Consider the following 23,456-nt stretch of genomic DNA (forward strand, 5'->3'; position numbering starts at 1 on the left):
CCATTCGCCTGCCCACTACCCTCTGTCCCAGCCACAAAGCTTTGGATATAACTTTGGCCCCACCACCCCATAAAGCCCCAGCAGACTGTAGGAGGTTAGTTAGGATTGCTCCTTTAGTCCTTTTTCACACTGTGACAGAAAGAGAAGCAAAGAGAAATGCCAGCAAATTTTATATGTCTCTTTTGTGCCAGGGGCTTTAGGAGAAATATATTCACATAAATGCACAACAAGGACTGAGACTGAGGTCAGATACTGAGACTCAAGCACAGAATGTATCTTCGGATCTTTAGACTTTGACCAGGGAGTCCTGGGTTCAGTTTCCATGCCCTGCTGTGAATCTTTGGGGCTTTATTAGCCAAGTTGTTCTTTCTCAGTTCTGTTTGCTTTTTAAAAAACAAAAACAAAGAAACCGGAAATACCTAATGTAAAGCAGAATTAAATAATTATTGTAATATCCTTGCCGCACAACAAGAAAGAGCCACAAATTGTACATTAACTTTTCAGTTTTTTAATGGATACCACTAATCATTTATGGTATGTGTTTTCTTAACAGGTGAGGTCTACATCTTAGCAAGCAGTAAAAGCATGACACACTCTCACAATGGGAAGCTCTACAAAATTGTTGACCCCAAAAGGTAAGAAATGCAGTGAGTGAGTGAGTGAGTGAGTGAGTGAGTGAGTGAGTGAGTGAGTGAGTTGGTGCCATTTGCCTAGAGGTGAGGCAGTGGTGAGGTGGACATTGTGCAAGCACATAGGTGGAACCAACCCAGCACTCCTTCCTCTGCATTTGCACCACGCTACCCTCCCCTCTTCCTCCCAGTAAGCAGCAGCGGCTCACCTGCCACCAGGAGGCCTTTTTTTCAGCCAGAACTCACCAGAGCTCAGTTCCGGCACCACTCAGGTGGGCACCACTGGCATTATAAGAGAACAAGGGAGGTATTCGTGGTGAGTTCTGGTACCTTTTTTTAGAGTCACACAGCTAAACAGAGAGAAAAAGGGCTTATCCACACTTACCTTTCCTCTGTTATTTCCAGGCACAATCTGCACTTTAAATCTCTGTATCCAAACGCCCGCCCACCCGATTTTCTCTCTCTCCAGAGCCTTCCCCATGAAAACCCACTCTTTAAAGCTCAATCGGATTTGTCATTCAAATGAATAAGCTTTCAAAATCATGAGTAAAATACAAACAACAGCTTTTTTATTGGAAGTGGAGAAGGTACTGTGGAGGCAGGGTCGTCCATCAATAGTTGGATGCGTAGACTATTGAGATGTGCAGGAAATGGCAAAGTGGCAGGGAAGTTGAAATAAGAGCGCTCTGCTTTGACAGAGGGCGTATAAGTGATTCAGAATTTTGAACAACCTAACAGTAAATTAATAACATATAGGAAAGTTCCATTACTTTGTCATGTATCTGCCACTGAAATGTTATTAATTAAGAAGCAGATGTTACTGCAGTCAATCAAGCATACTATATTTGTTTTATTTATGAATTCTAGGTGGAAAAGTACTTTTGCAAAACAAATCTTGCTGGCTTCATTTGGATTGTTTAGTCTGTTGGTGTGTGGATTTAGGTGAATTTTACACCTTTAATCCACTATTAGTATCTAATTACAAGGGGGTTGCTTTGTTTGACCTTGGCTTTGTGCTCCTGTTGCCTCGGCGATTAGGGTGGTCTCAAAATGACATACCTGAAAGGCCAGACCTCCCAATGCAGAGTTCCTGGTTAGCTATTTAATGTGTGGCAGAGGGTAATGCATCTGGCTAGAATAAGACAAGAGGGGGAAATACACTGTGCTAATGACACTATGTACTCTGGCATAGGTTCAAAATGAAACTGATTTAAAAAAATGGAAAGCCAGGAAATATTTTGTTAAGATAGCAGCACTAAAGGATTTCACAATATTTCTTTTACGGGTGTTTTGGCATGTGGGCAAAATTGCAAGCTTTTGAATGAAATGGCTAGATCTAAAGCACACATAGAAAAGTGCTCTGTACAACTAAGGCCACATGGCTCTTTGCACAGCATCGCCATAGTACTGTTCTCTCATGTATGTGCAGTGCTTAGTACAGATGGAAATATACCAGTGGGCTTTCCCTACCAGTCTGCACAGAATTCCCTTGTTACTTTTCTGCAATAGGATTCCACACCAGTTTCTGTAAGTGGCTCTCCTCTGGTTTGTAAGTAGCTCTCCTCTGGTTTGATGCAAGCAGCAGGATCCCATAGGGATAGAACATGAAAAACTGCTCTTCTGTACATGCAACATCCCAAGTACATGTGGAAGAGGATTACTGGATTAAAACATTTCCTAATACCCTTGAAATACACCAAGCATTTCTTCCTAGAATAAATAGAACAGACCTGCTAGATGTCTAGTCAATAAGAACTGACATTTATCTTAAAAACTGGATCTTATCAGATGCACAGAAAAACTGAAGAAATTTTGCTTAACTAGGCTTCAAGTGGGTAAGATAGCGTTTTCACAATAAGTAAAGCTCTCAGACCCAGGGGAATTAACAATACAATACAGTGGTACCTCAGGTTAAGTACTTAATTCGTTCTGGAGGTCCGTACTTAACCTGAAACTGTTCTTAACCTGAAGCACCACTTTAGCTAATGGGGCCTCCTGCTGCCACCATGCCGCTGGAGCATGATTTCTGATCTCATCCTGAAGCAAAGTTCTTAACTTTGTATAATCAAAATACAAGTCAAGCGAAAGTCAAGCCTTTCAGGCGATAATAGGTCATGGTATGAGGCTGTCAGTGGCCCAATGTGCTTTTGGAAGCCACTGAGTTGGAATTGTCCGCTCAATGAACTGCCTCACATATGATAGAGTGGCCAGTGATGAAAGTCAATAAAATGATTTTCTGAAATTCATATACATGATACACAATCCGTCACTTCAAAGAATCAACAGGCCAAACCCTGAACACTGCTTCTGTCACCTTTACAACTGCATTGCACTTGTGGGGTGAAGAGAAAGGAGAGGAGACTTGAGAGCTGTCCACCACGTACCTCCTAGTGTTCCAGGAGAGGTGACTCCTTCCTCTTGCCCTCAACTGCTACTACAGGGCTACTCATGAACCATCTTGCCTTGAAAGGAGGGCAAATACGGCTTTCCAGAAGTTTCCTCATCCTCTAATTTGCTGCTACTGTTTAATTCTAGAGACGCATTCATGATTCTTGATCTATTTATTTTTTTAATGTAAACCACTTTGTAAGGTTTGCCTGAAAAGCAGCATTGAGATATCGTAAAATAAATTGCTATTGGCTTCTCCTGTACAGCAGAAGTTTTCCACACATCATTAGTCATATCTGTGCTCAGCCTTCATAGAGATGAGGAAAGTCTTCATTGCCAAGCTGCCTGAAGTAAGGCAACAACACTTCAAGGAACAACTTTCATCATAATAAGGGGGTTTCAGGTGCCCTCCACATGCTTTGGAAGAACTCAGATGGGGGTTGCAGAGCTGCAAAGAGCACGCTGACCACCATTGCTGACACACACTGTGGCCACACAAACATTCAATCACTATGTGAGGAAACTCTTCAGTTCTTGTATAAAATCCCTTTCGACACCAACCAAATGCACAGATTGTGGGGAAGGAGTGCAGCCCACATGTCCCTACAATTCCCCTCAGCCATCTTTTCAACATATTGTTGGTCTTTTGAACTCCCTTAATATTAGCCCTGCTCAAGAGCACAGGCAGGTTTTTCAGTATTTAAATAGGGATGCCATGAAACAATAACCCTGTTCCATTATTTTGTCTTCTTTTAACTGAAGCTTAATTTGCTCCTGTTTGTACATTCATTCTCACCTTCATCCACAGTGAGGGCATTTCCCACATTTTATAAAGTTTTAGAAGCAACATTTCCTTATTTCCCTGTCATGCTTCTCGCTCCATTTCTTCTCCGAATTTCTTTGCAGGGAGAGCACAACAAATGCCTTGCAGACATGTCTAACTTCTCTCCCTCCCTTTTGGAGGGATTTATTTTATGAATGTTGCATTAGTGCACATGAAGCTGCAAATAGTCATGAGCAAAAGAAACCCACAAAGAAATAAATCTGAGAGCCAGAAGCGTGTACGTATATGGAAAATGTGCAAACTAACATGGAGCAATGGAAAGAAACATGAAACTGTGCTGGTGATGGTTCAGATATGTCTTACCTGGCTAATGGTTCAGATATGTCATACCTAGACCAGGCATGTCCAAAGTCCGTTTCGGGGGCCTAATCTGGCCCGTGTGGCAGTTTATTTCCTGGGCTAAAATCCTAAAAGAAACCTCAACAACTTCAATCCAAAAAAAACCTCAACAACCTGAACCCTAAAAACAACTTCAACAATCCTAAAAAAAGGTCAACAACTTTGGTTGTCCCTCATGGTCCTCCACTTCATCAAATCTGGCCCTCTTTGAAAAAAGTTTGGACACCACTGCCTTAGACAAATAATGATCTTTCAGCCAAATCTGATCAACATGTTTGAGGAATGAGATAAGAACTGCTGCAGAATACTTTATTTACCCTGTCCTGTATAAATGAGCACCAATGACATTTAGCTCACTTTTCTTGTACTTTTTGAGTAGTTTTCCTAAGCACTGTACAAACACTTCTGGCACAAATAACATCATTCAGTTCTGTTTCATTTGTAAGGAGCACTTTACCTTAGAAGACATGAATTAAGAATAAAGAGCATAAAACTGCAATCTATATAACTTTCGGTGGGGGGACACCCAACTTTAAGGTAGTGGTTCCTCAGGATGTTTTCAGACCCTTTTACAACCCTATGATTCCGTAAAACACGCAGAATGGAAGCCTCTTCTCCACAATTATCTTCTTATGCCCGATTGCCTTTAAATAATACTGTGGAACTATGTAATATAAAGCTGTCATAAAACAGCAGTTGACCGGGGAATCCACCCAAGTGGACCATGAGACTCCCTTGAATTCAAAATGTACCTAATCCTTAAAGTCATTCGCAGTTGTAGAAGCCCAGAACGAGTGCTTCAAAATACATATGTATATTTAGAATAACATAGTTATCTCATTTTCCTATCTACGTGCAGCTGCCTTCCTTGTGAGTGAAACATGCGCATTAACGTTCTTTGAATTTGTAAACCCAAAGACATTAAACTTTGTAACATCAGTTATTGGGGGGGGTATTATTTTTCAAGTCACATCTTAATCCATGCACAGAGCACTTCCATTCCCCCTCCCTTCCTTTCTAACATCGGCTGTTAAGGACCTCTTTGTGTACTTCATTTTATAAGGCAAAAAAATACCTCTTCGGTTTATATTTTTTGCCTGTTTTCGGATGCATGCACGGAGCTGCTTTCTCTGCTGCCGTAAAGAATGTAATACATAATTGAGCAGCTTTAGCCCCGTAAGCCAGTTTCTTTCCCGATTCATCCGTCAAAGTGCTATGCAAGTGGCCCCCTAAATTGATAAATTCCCACAGTGCCTGTTGACCCAGCTGCCAAGGCCTCATGCAGCAGGTGTTGTTTTCATGACCACCCTGACAGTAATACAAACTGTTTAGCAGTTGCATTGACCTCACAGCTATTAACACTGATACAGGCTCCGCTGGGGACTAGTTTTCAAATATGACAGAATTTCTTAAAGACTAGAGGTCATGAACAAGTATACCATATAAGAATAAATTTGATATGCTGCTGGGTTTAGAAATCTGAAAGCAGGGAAGGCTCTTTTTCTTCCTCCCCACATCATTCCCTTGTAGTAAATCAAGTAATGAGCTCTTGGCATGCCTCCCAGCACTGAAAGCAAATGTACTGAAAAATCATACCTGAAGGGGTGCTGTGTTTATGCTAGAGAAGTAGTTACTTATTTGTTTTATTTAAAGAATTTTTAACCTGCCTTTTAGGGTACACTGCCCTCACAAGGCAGTTTGTATTTAAATAAAATAAAATACAGTAATAGCAAACATACCATTAAATTAAAATTCATTATATTCAAAACAATAGCATTATTTTTATGCAGCTGATTAACCAAATACAGACTAGGGGGGGAAATATATTCAGGGTTTATTTAAAACCAAGAGTGATGAAGCCTCTGTTGGTGATTAGGCCTAAGGAGAAATTAATTAGAAAATGTTTGTATTGCTGTACTCTGAAGAAAAGTTTTTATTCTTTCCTTTGGTCCCACTTCCTCTTCCATCACACCTGGAGAAAGACAATTTTAGGTGGGATTTCTGCCACTGACAGGGGAATGGGGTTAATTTCATAATGTCCCCTCAAATCTATAATTGTTGTTGTAAAGATAGCCTTTGACATTGCTGGTGGGTGTGCATTTGAATCCATGTTTGTGTAAACCTGTTGTTGTTTATTTGTATACCACTTCATCTGAAGATCATAGAGAGGTTCATAACATAAAAATACAAAATGAAAACCCAAAATACATAATAAAAGTAAGAACAACAAGAAAAAATAAACCCTTCTCCCACAAACATATTTAAAAGGGTATATAGACTGTTATCAGCCAAAGACCTGCTTATAGAGAAATGTTTTCACCTGGTGCCTAAAGATACATAATGCGGACATGAGGTGAGCCTCCCTGGGGAGAGCATTCCACAAATGGGGAGCCACTGCAGAAAAGGCCTGTTCTCATGTTGCCACCCTCCAGACTGCTTGTGGGGGTAGCACACAAAGAAATGACTCAGATGATGATTGCAGGGTCTGGGTTGGTTTACACTGGGAGAGCAGTTGGGCCAGGATCAATGTAATATGCTCAAACCATCTTACCCTAGTGAGCAAACTGACCCCAAAATTCTGCACCAGCTGAAGTTTCCAAATAATGCAGCCTTATGTATAATGCATTGCAGTAATCTAACCTAGAGGTTACTAGAGCATAGGCAACAGGCCTTAGACTATCCATGTCCAGATAGGGGCACAGCTGGGCCACCAGCTGAAGCTGATGGAAGACACTCCACACCATTAAGACAAACTGACCCTCAAGTGACATCAAAGGATCCAGGAATTACCCCCAAGCTATGTACCCACCCCTTCAGAGGGGGTGTAATTCCATCAAGAGCAGGCAGCCTCTCATCCATGCAGTCTAGAGAACTGCCCACTACCAGTGTCTCATTCTTCTCTGGATTGAGCTTCAGTTTGTTGGCTCCCATCCAGTCCATTACCAAGGCAAGACAAGGGTCCAGCACGTCCGCTGCCACACCTGCAGATGTAAAGGAGAAGTAGAACTGTGTGTCATCAGCATATGTTGCGGCTTACTGCTTCTGGGCTTGGAATAGAGACCCAAAAGAGAGATCCCATGGACAGGGCTTTCAGGAAGAAATGTACATGTCAGCATGAAACTGCATGCAGGAATACACATGTGCCGTTATGTAATATACAGTGACTGATTATGTCAAACACAGGGCTGCCAAATCACATCGATTGAGACTCCTAAGTATGAAGATCAGCTTAAGCCTCTGGAACTCATGAAGTGGTTTGCTCACCTAACTTGTCCATGACTCTGACTTCACTTATCATTCTGTTGGCTCTGCTGAGAGGCCAGCTGCCTTTGGCTTTCCTTCAAGTGTCACCTCACAGCAGCCATTCCATCAGGCTCCAGCAGAGGGAGAGAAGGGAAGCAGGGCTATTCCATGGGCTGTGCTGAAAGACAAGCTTCCTGTGTCCCTTCTTTTCTCTTCTCATCTGTCACCTAGTAATGCACATTCCATCAGTCTACCTGAACTGTTTCTATCCCAACTTGTCATTGTAAGAACTGTAGCATTAAGAGCTGGTGTCTAAGTTTTTTTAGTCCTTTCCTCCTGCTGCCCTTTTCCCTTTTATGTTGTTTCTTCTAGATAGTAAGCCTGAGGGCAGGAACTGTCTTGTGTTGTGGGCTGTTCTGTGCTGCTCAGGAACTCTTTTTAGCCAAAATGTGGGGCAAAATGCTTTCAATTTAAAAAATTATACAAGTGTAACATGACCCAAAGTATCCAATAATGCATTTCTGAAGCTCATGGATACATATAGTAATAGACGCATAGAATTACAGAGCTGGAAGGGATCTCAATTCATCTAGATCAGCGGCAATGCAGGAAGTCCACCACCAGAACATTCCTGAGAGTTGGCCATCCAGTCTATGCTTACAAACCTCTAGCAAGGGAGAATTCCGTACCTTCCATGGCAGTTTCAGCACCTGAAGGTTTGTTATTGTGTGGCACTATCATAAGACAAGGTGCTCTGTTTATTTCATTACATGGTATTCATGAAAACTTGATTGCTTCTCTAGGTCCTTTGTGGTATATTAAAAAGGTAAAGGGACCCCTGACCATTAGGTCCATTCATTGCTGACTCTGGGGTTGCGGCGCTCATCTCGCTTTATTGGCCGAGGGAGCCGGCGTACAGCTTCCTGGTCATGTGGCCAGCATGACTAAGCCGCTTCTGGCGAACCAGAGCAGCACACGGAAACGCCGTTTACCTTCCCGCTGGAGCGGTACCTATTTATCTACTTGCACTTCAATGTGCTTTCAAACTGCTAGGTTGGCAGGAGCATCCTGTGGTATATTACAGAGCTGCAATCCTAATGTGTGTGTGTAGTACTGGGATATATGATTGCCAACAGACATTCTAAATGCTTAAATCTATAATAATCTGTGCCAGTTTTGGCTTCTGGGCTATATGAATAGATGGTAGCTTATGTGGGAATTTTTGTGAGATATTTTTTCTGATGTGCTCCCAACTTTCTCCAGCAGAGATTCTCCCACTCTGTTTAAACTGGATTCCACTGTTCTTATCTTTCCACCATCTGAACCAAGCAGCGATAGATCAGACAAGTTCAAACGTACATGTTAAAAATAAGATTAATTAAGCTACAGCAAAGACGGGGAAAAGAAAAAGCAACATGTACAAAACTATTGGTGAAATTGTCTATTAGCTTGCAAACACAGGTGACCTCCTGTTGCCTCAAGTACAGTTCTTACTCCAGGTCCAGTTGTTCCTCCTGGTTCTCCTGTTCTGTGCTTGCTTCATTACTCTAGTTCCTCAATACCAGGTCTCTCCCCCTTCCACCTACACATACTTTGTTCTTTCTCCCTCAAACTATAGTTGGTCAAGGGTTTGAGCCCCTGCATTGCACAAAAAACCCTGCATTACAGGGGTTTGGACTAGATTATTCTCATGGCCCCTTCCAACTCTATGAGTTTTACCAAGATAGCAGAATGTCCAAGAGGACTTAGGAGGAGCTATTAAACTATAAAGCAGTGTGACCAGGCTTCATTGAAAATATTGTTGCTGGCTATAATGATTGCTGAATAGCATACTGTTCTAAAGCAGTGGATTTCATCATCATAAAAACTCTTAAAATGTATGCAAGATATAATTTTCCACAACTTCATAAACTCTGTTGCCTGGACCATTTTAAACAGCTTTCTTTTGGAGGAAAAAAAAATGAATCCAGTCTATGTGTAAACAATTTCTCTTTGACCCTGACTTTTAAATATGTATGTTGCCTGTATATTTTTCTACAGGCCTTTAGTCCCAGAAGAATGCAAAAGAACAGCTCTTCCTGCCCAGATATTGACATCTGAATGCTCAAGGCATTGTCGAAATGGGCATTGCACTCCCACGGGAAAATGCTGCTGTAATCAAGGCTGGGAAGGCGAGTTCTGCAGAATTGGTTAGTATTCCGTTCACAATAATTCATGGAAATAGCAAGCTTCCATCAACTTCTGACAAAAGTGTGTTTTTTTAAAATCCATATATTTTAAATTCCTCATTTACTCAAGCTTCTATCAGCAAGCAATGAATGGGTGGGAGGGGAAGGGAAATCACGAATAGCAAGAGACTCAGAAATTTGCTTTCATCAAATGACATGTGTGCATTTGATAAACTGTGCCAAAGTTATCCTGGATGTTGCTCATATGTAGTCTGTTTGGGACCACTGGAATGAAACGACACACATCTGGGGACTAACACTGTCACCAAACATAAACATTCATTTGCCATCCTTCAAATGCTTCTCCACGCTTTCAGTCAGTTTCTCTGTGCATACAAGAGGAGCTAAGCTGTGGAAATAGACCTGGAGATGAGAAGATGGAAGTGCGATACAGGTTAAATAGAGAGAATGAGTGAGGCAAGGAAACCTCTGAAGCATGCAGCCAGAGTTCTTGAGGGACATCTGTTTCTCTACACTGTTCAAAGACCAGAAGGAACTTCCTCAGGTCATTCTGTTCAAAGGAGACATTCTGACCACTGCCACCTGGCCAGCTAAGGGCAATGCACTCCAGGAAGGGATCCTAGTGAGTTAGAACCGTGTCTATGGATGTAATACGTAGCCTGTCCAAGAGTCTCTGTGGACCCTCCCAATGCTCACTCTGAATCAGTTGGAGCAAAATAAAACATATCATTTTTAGATTAATTTGTACATTTCCCAGCCATATATATTTTTTAAAAAAACTTACTTTTAAAATGGAGCTCTTGATGGTTAGAATTCCTTGCAGCTCAAGGAATTTCTTTACCAAAGAAAAAGACAATTGCAGACCATATGCAGAATAACAGTTGATAAGAATGTGGTAGACTCCCTAAATCAGAGAGATACTTTTATGAGCAAGGTATTCTTTTACATATTTCTGTTATATTTTTATCCAAGTTTCTTTTCCCATCCCATAATGCATCATGGCCTATTTTATATTCTGAGAAACAGACAAAAGCAAGTGGTTCATTTTTTGAAAATAACTAAATAAATCCATACTGCTGCCATTATGATAGAGAAATAGTTCCCATTTTGTACATATGATTTTTTTTTTTCTTATTCTTGGGAAAGCTTCTACATAAGAGTTTTTTGTGTGTGTTTTTACAGCAAAATGTGAACCAGCCTGTCGACACGGGGGTGTCTGCATACGACCAAATAAATGCATGTGTAAAAAAGGATACCTTGGTCTTCAATGTGAGCAAGTGGATAGAAACATCCGAAGAGTGACAAGGGCAGGTATTCTTGATCAGATCATAGACATGACATCCTATTTGCTGGATCTAACCAGCTACATTGTATAGTGTCTGGGACTTATTTGGATACCACATTTTCAATGGGCATTTGTTTTTCAAATCTTCTCTTCTCTTCTATCTCTCTCTCTCTCTTCCCCCCCACCAAAAGACTCTTATCCTGCTTTGAAACTCCAGTGATTCCACTGGGTTTGTAGATCTGCCTTTTTACCTTTTCAGAGAAGCAAAAACGTACAATTCACGCACAAACATCTGGTTGCATAACTAGTGGAATTCCAAAATTATATTTCCTCATGTGAAGTAGTTTACACAGAAATGCCTCTGTTACCACAAATAATTTCCAATGGTGTCACTATGAATTATTTGATATCCCACCATTTTTTGTGTATAACTATCTGAGTATAGCAATCAGAAAAGGAGTTTTGAAACTGTTGGCCATTATTAAATTTTGATTTTAACCATGGTTAAGATATTTGGCAGGTGGATTCAAATGACCAATTGCCATCAAATTCATGTAACAATAAACACATTGGTAATTTCCCCCCCTTTCCATTAAAAGCTGTTCTCTGAACAGGATGGGAAAAGGGTATTTTAGTAAGAGCTATTATCCACTGGAATCTTCAGATCAACACATTATGATGTTAAAATTGCAGTTAGCGTATCAAAAACATGACCATATGAATCTACCCCACCGTTTTAAGACAATGTTTCGGAACTCCTGAATGCATTCTTATATAGGCAATTCATTGTAAGATTGTAATCTACACTTCTATCAATGTAACAGAATGTTATGCACTTAACTACTTTATCTGGCATAGATGCAAAAATCTGGCTATCGCAGCTTAATTTCCACACTGTTTCAAGTTCTTCATAATTAAATTATATCTGCATATTTTAAAACCAGTCATTGTAGAAGGTCTGTTTTTTTGTTTTTTTGTTTTTTTACTGAATATCTTATTTAACAATGGGCACTGGGTTTGTGTTACATATTTATATTGTTTTATTTTAATTTTTTATAATATAGACATCATCTAGATGAACAGCTTTGCCATGTCCTGTCAAATACTAAAGTTACATTTTTCTCCAAATTAATTGGAATGACGGGGAGCAAAAGAGCAAACACACTCTTTAATGTGTTGTGGACGTAATGTAGAAATGTATCCTTGTGTCAGCCTTTATTCGTAACCGATGGAGAAACAGCTGCAGCCAATCAACCAGCCGCTGCAAATGTTGATAGAGTTCTTTCCACTATATCAGGACTGGCCCATTTTTATATGGTATTTGAATTTATTACAGAATTCACATTGAATGGAACTTCACTAGATGGGAGCTCACTTTAGCTAAAGTCTTGCCTGTGTTAAGAGGACACTTGTACAAATCATTAAAATTATGATTATTGCCAAATATGGTTCAAAATGTAAATGTTTCTTGGAGAGTTAACATAATGCTGTTTCCTTTTTGTAAATGTATCAATAAATTTGATGTACATGCTGTATTCAGAATTGTTAAAGTATTGATTAATATTGGAACTATAGGATCACCCTCAGAATTTAAAATGCTTATTCCTGCAATACTTGTGCTGTAGTCTGTGTGTTCATACTTGCGGTGTATATCAATTTCTCTTTGTGCTATTGTTTTTGCAGAGAAGTCTTCCCACACAGAGAGAAGGGAAGAGCAAGGGTGCCCTTCGTCCCACAGTTCATCAAACACCTGTTCCTCCTACACCAACAGTGTGCAATGTTTTAAGCAATGTAGCCTGACACTTTGACCAAACATCCCCAGCCTCCTTGACAATGGTATCTGTAGGAGAGGGAACGCATTTATAAGAGTGAGTTCTTCCGTCACTAAATGAAACCAAGCCATTTCTTCATAAATTTTAGTACTGCTGCAATTTGTAAGCAAAATGCAATAGGTAAGCTGTTCGTGTCCAAACATCTGTTTTAGAGACAGCAGAAGCAAGCAGCGCCTGCCCTTGCCATCCACCTATGATTCCTCTTGGGTTTCAAGTGACCTCCTGACAAATGGAAATGGGTTGAGAAATCTTGGTCGAGTGCTTAGTGAACAATGGGGCAGCATTAAAAAGTGCATGCATAATTTTGCACAATGTAGACCCAACTGACACTCTATTCAGAGAAGGTTCAGGATTAAATGAGCATGGAGACCAAATTACCCTCTTACCCCAGAAAAGGGTGGTCTCTTCCAGTCATGCTAGCACGTCATTGGCTAAGCAGTGTGACAAATCTCGCAATGAACCCTGCAATAGCCTGCATCTGTAGGTTAATAGCAGCCCTTTGTCTCCATTGCTTTCTCCCTATAGTCTTTTTACTGAATCACATCACAAAAAGTTTTACAATTAAAAAAAAAATGTCCTGGCAACCATTTTCGTACATTGACCTTACCTTCTAATCTTCTCTTATTCAACGTGGGGGTGGCATTAACAAAATGTGAACTTCTAGAGAATGAGGCAGCTGTCTAAATCTATCAAATCGTGCTGTTTTATTACACATTACACTGTTCACATAGCTTTGCCAGAGTAAGAATGAAGTTACTGCAACGTTTACAAGCAACTCACATTTAGATGATTCAAATAGCTGGTATTTCCATGCAGACCTGGGTGAGGGAGAAAGAGAGGGTTTTTTTCATAGCTAGCAAAACTTCATCTATAACAAGCAAATATGTTCGGTTCCTATGTTTTTCAAGCAATTTAAACAATAGAAGGTAAACTCTGGTAACAAGAGCCCAAGGCTGCATTCTTATAGAAGGTTAAAATCTTGAAGTAAATATGTCAACCACACACGTTGGTTCATAAAAAAACACCACAGGGATATATAATAACTGAAATCATGGCATTATTTTGTTAGTGATTATACAAAAAAAAAACTATTGCCAATTTGCAAAAACTAATTGCAGTGCAAGTGGTAATGACACAAAGTCTGTTTTATAATATTGAACTGGAGTAGCAGTTGAAACAGCCCAAACTACACAATTAAAATATTGAATTGGAATAATATGGAAAGGAATGTGTGTCTGTGAACATCTCCTACAAGTGTATAATATAGCATGAGAACTCCCTGGTGGAAATAAATTGTTTTCAGTAAATTCACTGAAAAACTAAGCTGCATATTTATGAAAAGCACCATAATTACTGAAGAAGTCAGTGGATGACTTTAAGCCTTATTTCTAAAAACTGCCCTATAAGCCTTAAAAATAGGCTTAACGGAATATAGTAATTACCTTGAGTAATGGCATGCAAAAATATGTAAATTATTTCTGTGACGATTTCATTGCTAATTAAGCTCACACCATGGCAACTCACAATGCGACCCTAAAAATGAAGTTTACAATGAAACTTTTGCCCCCAGTAAAAATTAAGGTCGGTGGGGCAATCAGTTAATAGGCTCAAAGAAGAGCATATGACTTTTGTACTTGTGCTCAAGCTTTTATTTCATCAGCCTCTCCTGGTCTGCAATTCTAATGAGGTTATTTTGAAATATTGTCTTTGTTTTCACAGCAATGATATTTTGGGGAAGAAAGTGCTCTCGTGCGCAAAAAACTCTTCATATGGCAGTGCATATGCGTATATCTATTTATGAAATTGAATGAATTTCAATAATTTTATCTCTCACCTTTAAAGAACAATGCAAACAAGAAAGCTCTTATGAAAAATATTTAACTAATAATGTATAAATAACTATAGCAACCATTAATAGTGACAAGTGTGTGTAGACCCACTGGTCTGTCATTACATGACTCTTGAGAGCCTGGATATTTGACAGAAATGTCACAGTTCTTGTGATATTAAGGTGCCATCATTAAGCTATTCTCTAATTAGTTATAGCAGGCCTGTATATTTTCTTCCGTCAGCTGACTATTATGTTGCATGTCCAGGGCATACGATTAGGCCAAAAACCACAGACTGGCACTCAACCAAGTCCACATTAAAGGAACTGCATGAAATTTGGGGCATGTCTATGTATGTTGTCTGGGGTTTATATCCCACCATGTTCCATATTCCTAGATAATTGGGGACAGGGTTGCAGCCTTAAGGGCTGAAGTTGTACCACTGAAGGTGCAGTGATCAGTTGGTACAGTCAAAGGTAAGAGAAATCTATGGATGTAGAAAGGCCCAGGCTATCAATGGAATTATTATAGAATTAAGGACTGGTAAGTAAAACATGGGGACACGGGTGGCGCTGTGGGTAAAACCTCAGCGCCTAGGACTTGCCGATCGTATGGTCGGCGGTTCAAATCCCCGCGGCGGGGTGCGCTCCTGTCGTTCGGTCCCAGCGCCTGCCAACCTAGCAGTTCGAAAGCACCTCCGGGTGCAAGTAGATAAATAGGGACTGCTTACCAGCGGGAAGGTAAACAGCGTTCCGTGTGCTGCGCTGGCTCACCAGATGCAGCTTGTCACGCTGGCCACGTGACCCGGAAGTGTCTGCGGACAACGCTGGCTCCCGGCCTATAGAGTGAGATGAGCGCACAACCCTAGAGTCTGGCAAGACTGGCCCATACGGGCTGGGGTACCTTTACCTTTAAGTAAAACATGGGCAACTCTATTTCCATTTATTTCCTTTATCTATGACTGCTCAAAATAACTAACTGTGTCCAGAACTGCAGAGGACTGCTGAACTCTTACGTTCCAAACATGCTGGATTTTCAGGGCTCAGCTGCCTACGCTGATGCTGGATGGGATGATGTCGGGACACTTCATAATAGCAGGGTGCTTGGTCACGCTTTAAGTATGAATATGCTGGTCCTGGGCTAGGTGGATAAATTATCTGGGTCTCACTCCACGCCTCTCTGGTGCTTATGCCCTTCAGTACCTGACTGCGTAGTGAGGAAATCATGTAGACAAGTGCAAAACAAAACCCATTCCTGCCCCACTCTCAAATGGCACCTAAAATGGCATACAGAGAGCAGTGGTTCTGCCCTTTGTGATAAGCTAGACAATGCAGTATTTTGGGCTTCCTCATCATTCCTTATCACAGTGTGGAATGTTAAGGAAACAGCAAGGCTGAGGTTCCCTTATGTTTGGAGGCAGTAATGTTTCTGAATACCAGTTGCTGGAAACCACAGGAGAGGAGAGTGTTTTTGTACTCAAATCCTGCTTAGTAATTTCCCACAAGCAACTGGTTGGCTGCTGCGGAAACAGCATGCTGAACTAGATGGGCCATTGGTCTGATCCAGCAGACTCCTCTTATGTTCTTCATCACACTAAAACAGGGCTCTGCTTTTCTTGGTTTCAGCTCTTTAGCATTCCCAGCCTAATGATTAATCTGTCAAGCAGAACAAAGAGTAACTCTTACTGTTTTAAAAACAAAGCACCAGTACAACAGGACACATGCAGAGATATGTGGCTAGTCCAGATAGGAGGAGGTCTGAACAAATGAAGAAGGTAATCCTAGATCTGTTCCCATGCCTCTGGAGTAACAAGCAGTGATGTTCATTGGTCCATTCCTGTACCATGCCTGCAGATCTTGCTCAGCACAACTACCCTGTAACATGATAATTTGCAGGATTGCATTTACAAGGAGTAAGGGATGGCTTTTTATGGCATTTTTACGATTTAAAAGTTTTCAATTATTTTAAAATAAGTGCAGCTCTAACACTGATTTCAGATCACACATGATTATAGATATCCTCATTCTATATGTAGCATATCTTTATCACACTAGTGTATATAGACATCATAATGTTATCAGCTAAAACATGGGAGACATGTGTTTGAACAAGGAAGCAAGGAGCCATAGCTGAAGTCTTGGTTTTCAATGCTACACAACAAAGCCTACATATTGTTAATGAAGTTTAGTATATTACATATTTGTATTTCTCCTTCAACTTTTCAAACATTGTCTGCTTGCTTATATAACAATAAAACATCTACTTTTTAATCTCTCCAAGTATGTTTGCTATATCCCTCCCCACTCCACAAAATACATTTAGAATTTTTTTGGTTGGGGGGATGACTCTTGAAGGAGAAGGATGAAATTAAGTAAATGTGCCTAGGGTTGCAACTGAAGCCCAGTTATTAGTCCCATGTTTCAAACTAAGCAGAGCTGGGCCTGGTCAGTGCTTAAATGGAAGACTACCTGGGAACATGTATGCCACCTTGGGTTCCATGTTGGAAGAAAAGTAGGATATAAATGCAAGAAAATAAAAAGCAGTGAAATGGGATTTAGCAGCAGCAGCCTAGGCACGTCTACTCAGAGGTAATTCCCATTGAATTCAGTGGTATTGACGCTTAGGTTATTTGTCACAGGATTGCAGCCTTAATGTAATTAACCCACATGCTGCTGACTCAATGAAAGCACATTGCAACCAACTTTTGCTATATTCAGCTGTAGCTCAGTGGTGGACCACATGATCTGCAGACAGAAGGTCCCAGCATTAATCCCTGGCTCCTCCAGCTAAAAGGATCAGGTAGCAGGCAACATGAAAGATTCTACGTGTGACCCTGAATTGCTGCTACCCACGACAGATAAGGCCAAGCTAAGCTAAGCAGGCAAGAGCTTGAGCTGGTACAAAGCAGGTACCCCTTTCCCTTCTGTTGCAGTGTTTTATTTTTCCTGGCTGTGCCCATAGCAGCTGCATGACAGCTGCAGCTTTTCCACCATGGTGATGGAGAGAGGTGCACCTCTGCTTCCATCCAGTTGCGCCTGGTTATTATACTATCAGAGGCAGGACCAAAAAAAATATGTGTTACATTTGATAGGCTCTGTTGCACAGAAAAGAACTCCATAAGGCTCAGCCCCTAATTACTCAGCATATGGTCCTGCCATCATGAGCTGGCTTTGCTTGCTTTGGTGATTTATTAAGAAGTTACAAAAACCTGCTGACATATTTATACGTCTTGTAATTAATATGCACCTGACCTTTCATTTTTGTTTTGAAGAACTTTGCACATGGGTTTTACCTCAAGTCCTGGGAATGCTCAGCTGGCCTCCATCCTGCAAGCCACTGCCTTTAAGTAATCTCATTGAAATGAGAGACGTGCCAGGATGTGATTTCAGGATGGTGTCCATTTGGAATAATGAGTCTTTCATTCCATCAACACCTCAAAACAACATCTGGGTTAGATTTTTCTTTTTCAGTAGAATTGTATTTAGGATTTTTTTTCTGTCTCATGGGAGTGTTTCAGGTGTTAGGCTGTCTGGACGCTCATCGCCAATTGCCAGGAAGGGTGGAGTCACCTGATCAGCTTGGAATCAAAGGATTTGCATTTGGGACCCCACCTCCTCACAATATTACAAACTAATGGGTGGAGAGTACACCTGCTAGGAAACGTAATATAATTGCTGCAGCTGCAGTTCGTAATGGTCACAGAAGGCTTTGATGGCTTCATTACTCAGGAGAAGATCAAGAGCAAAGGAAAGGGATTTAAAAAAATAAAGAAGTATAACATGTTACATTTAAATTCAATAAAGTCTGAAATGTACAAAAGTGAGAGAAAATGTAGTTCAGCACATTGGGACTTCATGCATCCCTTGAATGCTGGTGGATTGCTGTGAGGTCAGACCCACTCTTGAGAGTTATTTATGAACTGTGTCATCTTGCAATTCAAAAACACCAATTGCTTATCCTGGCTGTGATCACAAATGCACTTGTGCCAGTGAAGTTTCATTGACGTTTACAGGGATCCAGCAGCTCAAATACATTTAGGACTGCAAAAAAAGGAAGGCTAGGAGGACTGTAACCATATCTGGGCATAGGCCACCAGCTCAAGCTAACACTAACATTAGCTCCATCAATTGCACTGTTATGACAGCTACTGACTTAGGGGATCTAATTGGAGGTGGGTATCTAACTTAAAGATTCAGGAATCAACATGCTGCTCTCATTTCTTCTGTTTCTTTGGCTTTAAATGTCTCCACTTTACTGTTCAAACTGATATTTATATATTTGCTAATTAAAGTCTGTAAAACATTGCTTACTTTGATGAACCATGTATATTGTATGAATGATATTTGTGAGGTTACGTGGCAAAGGCTTTCAGCTGTCAAGGCTCCCCCCCCCAAAAAAATTGGTGCCTGCAAGTTTTAAATACTCCAGGGCACCTAACATGTAGGATCTGTGTCAACCTCTGTAGTGTCACCTCTGATAGGACGGAGCTGAAGAACCACCCTTCTCATACTAGCATTGCTGTAATGTACCTGGTTGGCACAGGGATGGGACAGAATGGTGCTCAGGTTAGAGCTGCATGGATGAGCCAGGAGGCGGCTTCACTGGTTTGGCTCCACTAATTCACCTGCACAGCCCCAACCTTGCCAACCTACTCTGCCCCATTACCATCCAGGTATGTTGTAGGGATGCCAGTAGAGATGGGTGGCTCTGCAGCTCTGCCCCACTCTGGGGGAAATTTTAAATAGTGGGTAGACTTAGCCTCTTGGTGTTACTCAACTGCTGGCCACAAACACTACCAGAAGGAGGGCATACACCAGGAGGTGCTCTACCTGGGCTTTCCCAAAATTGGAACCATCCCAGAAAACAAGCTGCGGACATTGCACAGCCTTCCCACTCTGTTTCACCACCAGTCCTCTTGTCCCTTCTCCTTTAACTGCCACCTAAAGCAGACGAGGTAGGAGAGCAAGTACCCAAAAGTTAGGAGGAACCTGCTTGAAGGCATAGCCTACCAGCGAAAAGTGGAGCACCATCTCCGGGAAACGAATGGCAGCATCACTGCCATGTTAGCAGTGAGGACAAAAGGAGGAGCAGCAGCAGCAGTGCAGCAGCTGCATCTTCTCTGTGACAGCTAAGGAAGTGGACTGTGGTCCATGAAGATCAATACCCTTTGATGTTAATCCTGCTGTAGACACAGCTACCCCTCTAGAAAAATGTGATGTGATGAATGTAAGTTCTCCCTTGTGTGGCTCTCACCTGCCTCCTTCCATATTTCTTTTGCTTTATGAAAAGGTTGCCTTATACTGAGCTGGATCATTGATCTATCTAACTCAGTATCAACAACGGACTGGCAGCAGGGTTTCGGATTGGGTGTATTCCCAGCCCTACATAGAGATACTGGGGATTGTACCCAGAACCTTCTTTATGCAAGGCCAATATTCTACCATTTCCCAAAGTGATCGAAGGTGAAGATTCCTTCTGTCTGCTGTAGCATCCGAGTACCTAGGGTCACATGGTGCCAATCCCAGGCATTGACTAAGGCATTGTTTGAATGATGTGAAGCTTGTCACGGTGTGATAACATAAGGGCTCACAATGTAAGCATTTTTCCATGGGTTTATCTTAACCAGTATGTCCAATGGAGAATTTTACAAGAGCACTAGCCATGGGTTCTTCCTCTTGATTAATAGGTTCATCACATCACCATACATGGATATTCCACACATTCATTTCAAATGTTGCACCCTGTTTTTTTTACAAGGAAGATATATCTGAAAGCTAGCATCAATAATAATATTGTATTGGTGAGATAAACTATTTGCTTTGGGAGCTCCAACAACATACACGGCACAAAGCCCAATGCAGAGGAGTCACGTTGGCCTTACACCATCACTTTTCACAGAAACAAACAGAAAAGGCTTCTTCAGCAGTCCTATGTTCTATGCTATGAGTTTAATGGAGGCTTCCATAGCTGCAAAGAGACTAGCTTTACCTGTTAGTGTTTTACACATACCATTAACAGGGAATTTTCTTCTGTCCTCATTGTTTTGCCTGAGAATTTGCTTCTAGGAACCATTTTTGGGATGTGTCTTCAGCATAATGAATAGATGTTGCTTTGAGAAGTATCAGATGCTTTTGGAGCATGGAAATGGAACATATTTTCTCATTAGGTTAATTAACAGCTCTGCTTGGGTGGTATAATTGGGTATAAATTTTCCTCATACCTAAAAAGGATTTTATTTTTATTATGTTTTCTGGTGTCTTTAAATTTTTATGGCTTCAACTCTGTTTAGTCTGCATGTAATCCTTAAGAGAGAAAACCCAACATTAAAAAAAATTAATAAAAATAACAGTTCCTTTTCTCCAAACTGGCACTTATTCTATTTTATGATCCTTTCTGTATTTTCCCTCCTTTCTCCTTAGAATTTGCATGCAAATCCTGAAGGAGTAGTCCACAAGTCAGGGAATTTATGATTACATCGTCAAAGTAAACTTAAGCAGGGTGATATATTAAACCTGACAAGATGCTGCTCATTAATCTTTGAAATATAGCCAGGTGTGAGGTAGTTATGAGAGACTTCCAAGCAGGGAAAGCGTAACGCAGCACCCAGTGGTGGGGCTACATGGAGGGCTCCCTTACCTCATGCAATGCTGCCTGGGTGGGGACTGGGAACTGGACATCACTCCAGAAAAATTCAGTTGGATGGAAGGAGAAGGGAAATGTCATGCCTCCTTTTGCCAAGGGTCTTGCAACCCTTTCAATGTTTTGTTCCAATTAGGCTAGTATGGTCCAGTTGGCAGGATCTTGGCTTTAGGCCTGCTTTGTTTTGCCTTGACAAATTCCTCCATCTCCTCAGCCTTAAAAATGGAAATAACAGTGATTGGTGTAGAAGTTTTAGGCCTGGTCTATATAAACTGATGATCATATTGTAGGAGTGCTAGAGTGGATTCCAGTCCATAAAAACTTGTGCCAAAATAAAACTCGGCACTGCCTTGAGCTTCTTGGAAGACACGTGGAATTTAAAAGTCAATGCAAATAATAAATTTTTAGTCTTTAAGGTGATATAAGGCTCATGGCTGTTAATGTAGGACTATGCCACATCAGACTATGGGTGAAGCATGACGGGGGGCATTAGTATGAAATGTAACCAGTGCAAAAAAAAACAAACCCCTAAAACAGAACAATGGAATTTTGTTGAGTACAAATGTTACCATTGGTAAAATAAACATATTAATCCATCCTTAGAACTAATGTAAGCATACAAGGCAGGTATAATATATAACCCTCTCATGTGACTGTATGAGCTCTAGAATACAGTTTCCTACCTGAATTCCGATGTGACGCAGTCCCATCATAACTGTGGGACTTTGCCTTTCATTATCATTCTAAAAAGGAGGGCTAATGCATTATGATGGGTATTGATAAGAAGATATATTAATTATATTTAATTCTCTACAGACCTACGTGTGTGGGTTAACGAACAAAGGGGAAATGGCTGGTGCCTGTTTCTAAAAACACAGAGCTATCACATAAAGAGTCCTGGTAGCAGTTTAAATCCTATTGTTAGGCAGATTAAAGAAGCATAGAAATAGACTATTAAACCTTCTTTTAATTCCATTCCAGCTGCTTGAGGCAGCTAGCCCCCTTGTACTCACATGCAATGAAACAGGCCACACTGAAGTAAATTAAGAAATGCTTTACTTACTTAATCCAAGGTCACAGTCTGGAGAAGAAGGGGGACGTGACCCTCTAGCAATTTAGAACTCTGTGGTCCTTAACCCCTTCATATACTAACTAGCATTGTTAGGTTTGACTGCAAGTTTCCACACATTTAATGCACAACTGCACAATAGAAACAAAAATTACAATCAGTTTATAATCAACTATGCTCTACCTCCAGCTGCTTGGAATTGCTTTTGCACTCAGGTCCTATTTCTGTTAAGCATTTATTACTCCCACTATGCTTCTATTGCATGCATTCAAGATCCAATTGAATCACCACTGACTGTATTTTTTTGCATTTCATTGCCATTTAATGCCAACCTCCCCATTTTTACAATGTATATGATTTCCAGTTGAAGATTGCACTTCATACATCTGATGAAGTAGAGATTCCAGTGGTCCATAAAACATATGCCATAATAGGTTTCTTAGGACTTTAAGGTCTCGGCACTTTTTGCTGCAACAGACCAACATGACTATCCCTCTGGAAAACCTTTTAATGGGTTTCTCATAACACAACTAAATTGCATTATTACTCTTATGGTTAAAAAAGAAAAAAGAAAACTTTTTTTAAAGAAAAGCTATTTACCCCTTGCTTGCATGCATACATACAGCTGTCCTTTACCATTTCACATCAAGTTAAATGCAAAACCTCAGGTGAACCAAAAAACGTTCTCTGAGCAGCTGTGGAAGTTTGTCATACCTCTGCCCACAAACTATTTCCCTGCTAAGAAAGCCAAAGCTGTCATGTTTTTAAAAAATGAGTTTCTACTGAAACTGAATCCCTGTCTAAACAGAGAGGTTAACAATTTATCCCTCTCTCTGTACCCTTCCACTTTGATTTTTATCTCAAATATTAATTTTTGTTAAGACCACCCATTCACTTCTTTAAGGTAACTTAATCCTGAGATCTCTCATCAACATCTACATCTACAGACAAGTCAAACTTCCCAAGTAGATTGAGAGCACATTTCATTTTTCCATCTGTTGGCTCTTTTTGCATCTGACTGCTGAATATTCTGCATTTCAAAGCCATTATCTGGCTTTGAATTGAACCCAACAGCATTATACTTAATGCTTAAAATCTCTTTAGGAAGTTGGTTTATGCACAGACATCTCTGTGCTTCTAAATATTATTTAAATGAGCTAAAATTTGAAT

General features: G+C 40.6%; 2 protein-coding genes across 5 annotated transcripts in view; one reads left to right on the forward strand and one right to left on the reverse strand.

Annotated features, from left to right (window-relative positions):
- Nucleotides 1-12,740, forward strand: part of HHIP (hedgehog interacting protein) — a 68,156-nt gene extending 55,416 nt beyond the window's left edge. Inside the window, exons 11-14 of one of the 3 annotated variants that reach the window (XM_081925994.1) lie at nt 554-635; nt 9,484-9,632; nt 10,815-10,943; nt 12,601-12,738. In XM_081925994.1, the coding sequence (XP_081782120.1) occupies nt 554-635; nt 9,484-9,632; nt 10,815-10,943; nt 12,601-12,725 (485 nt within the window). In that variant the 3' untranslated portion in view covers nt 12,726-12,738. Of the gene's footprint in view, nt 1-553; nt 636-9,483; nt 9,633-10,814; nt 12,529-12,600 lie in introns of those variants that run through there. The other 2 variants (XM_081925995.1, XM_081925996.1) reach the window with 2 other exon arrangements.
- Nucleotides 1-23,456, reverse strand: part of ANAPC10 (anaphase promoting complex subunit 10) — a 111,943-nt gene that overhangs the window by 43,997 nt on the left and 44,490 nt on the right. Inside the window, exon 5 of one of the 2 annotated variants that reach the window (XM_081926252.1) lies at nt 13,530-13,567. In XM_081926252.1, coding sequence (XP_081782378.1) covers nt 13,541-13,567 — 27 coding nt within the window. In that variant the 3' untranslated portion in view covers nt 13,530-13,540. Of the gene's footprint in view, nt 1-13,525; nt 13,568-23,456 lie in introns of those variants that run through there. The other variant, XM_081926251.1, reaches the window with a different exon arrangement.

Source organism: Podarcis melisellensis (assembly GCF_964234715.1).
Source record: "Podarcis melisellensis genome assembly, chromosome: 9".
NCBI classification, from domain to species: domain Eukaryota; kingdom Metazoa; phylum Chordata; class Lepidosauria; order Squamata; family Lacertidae; genus Podarcis; species Podarcis melisellensis.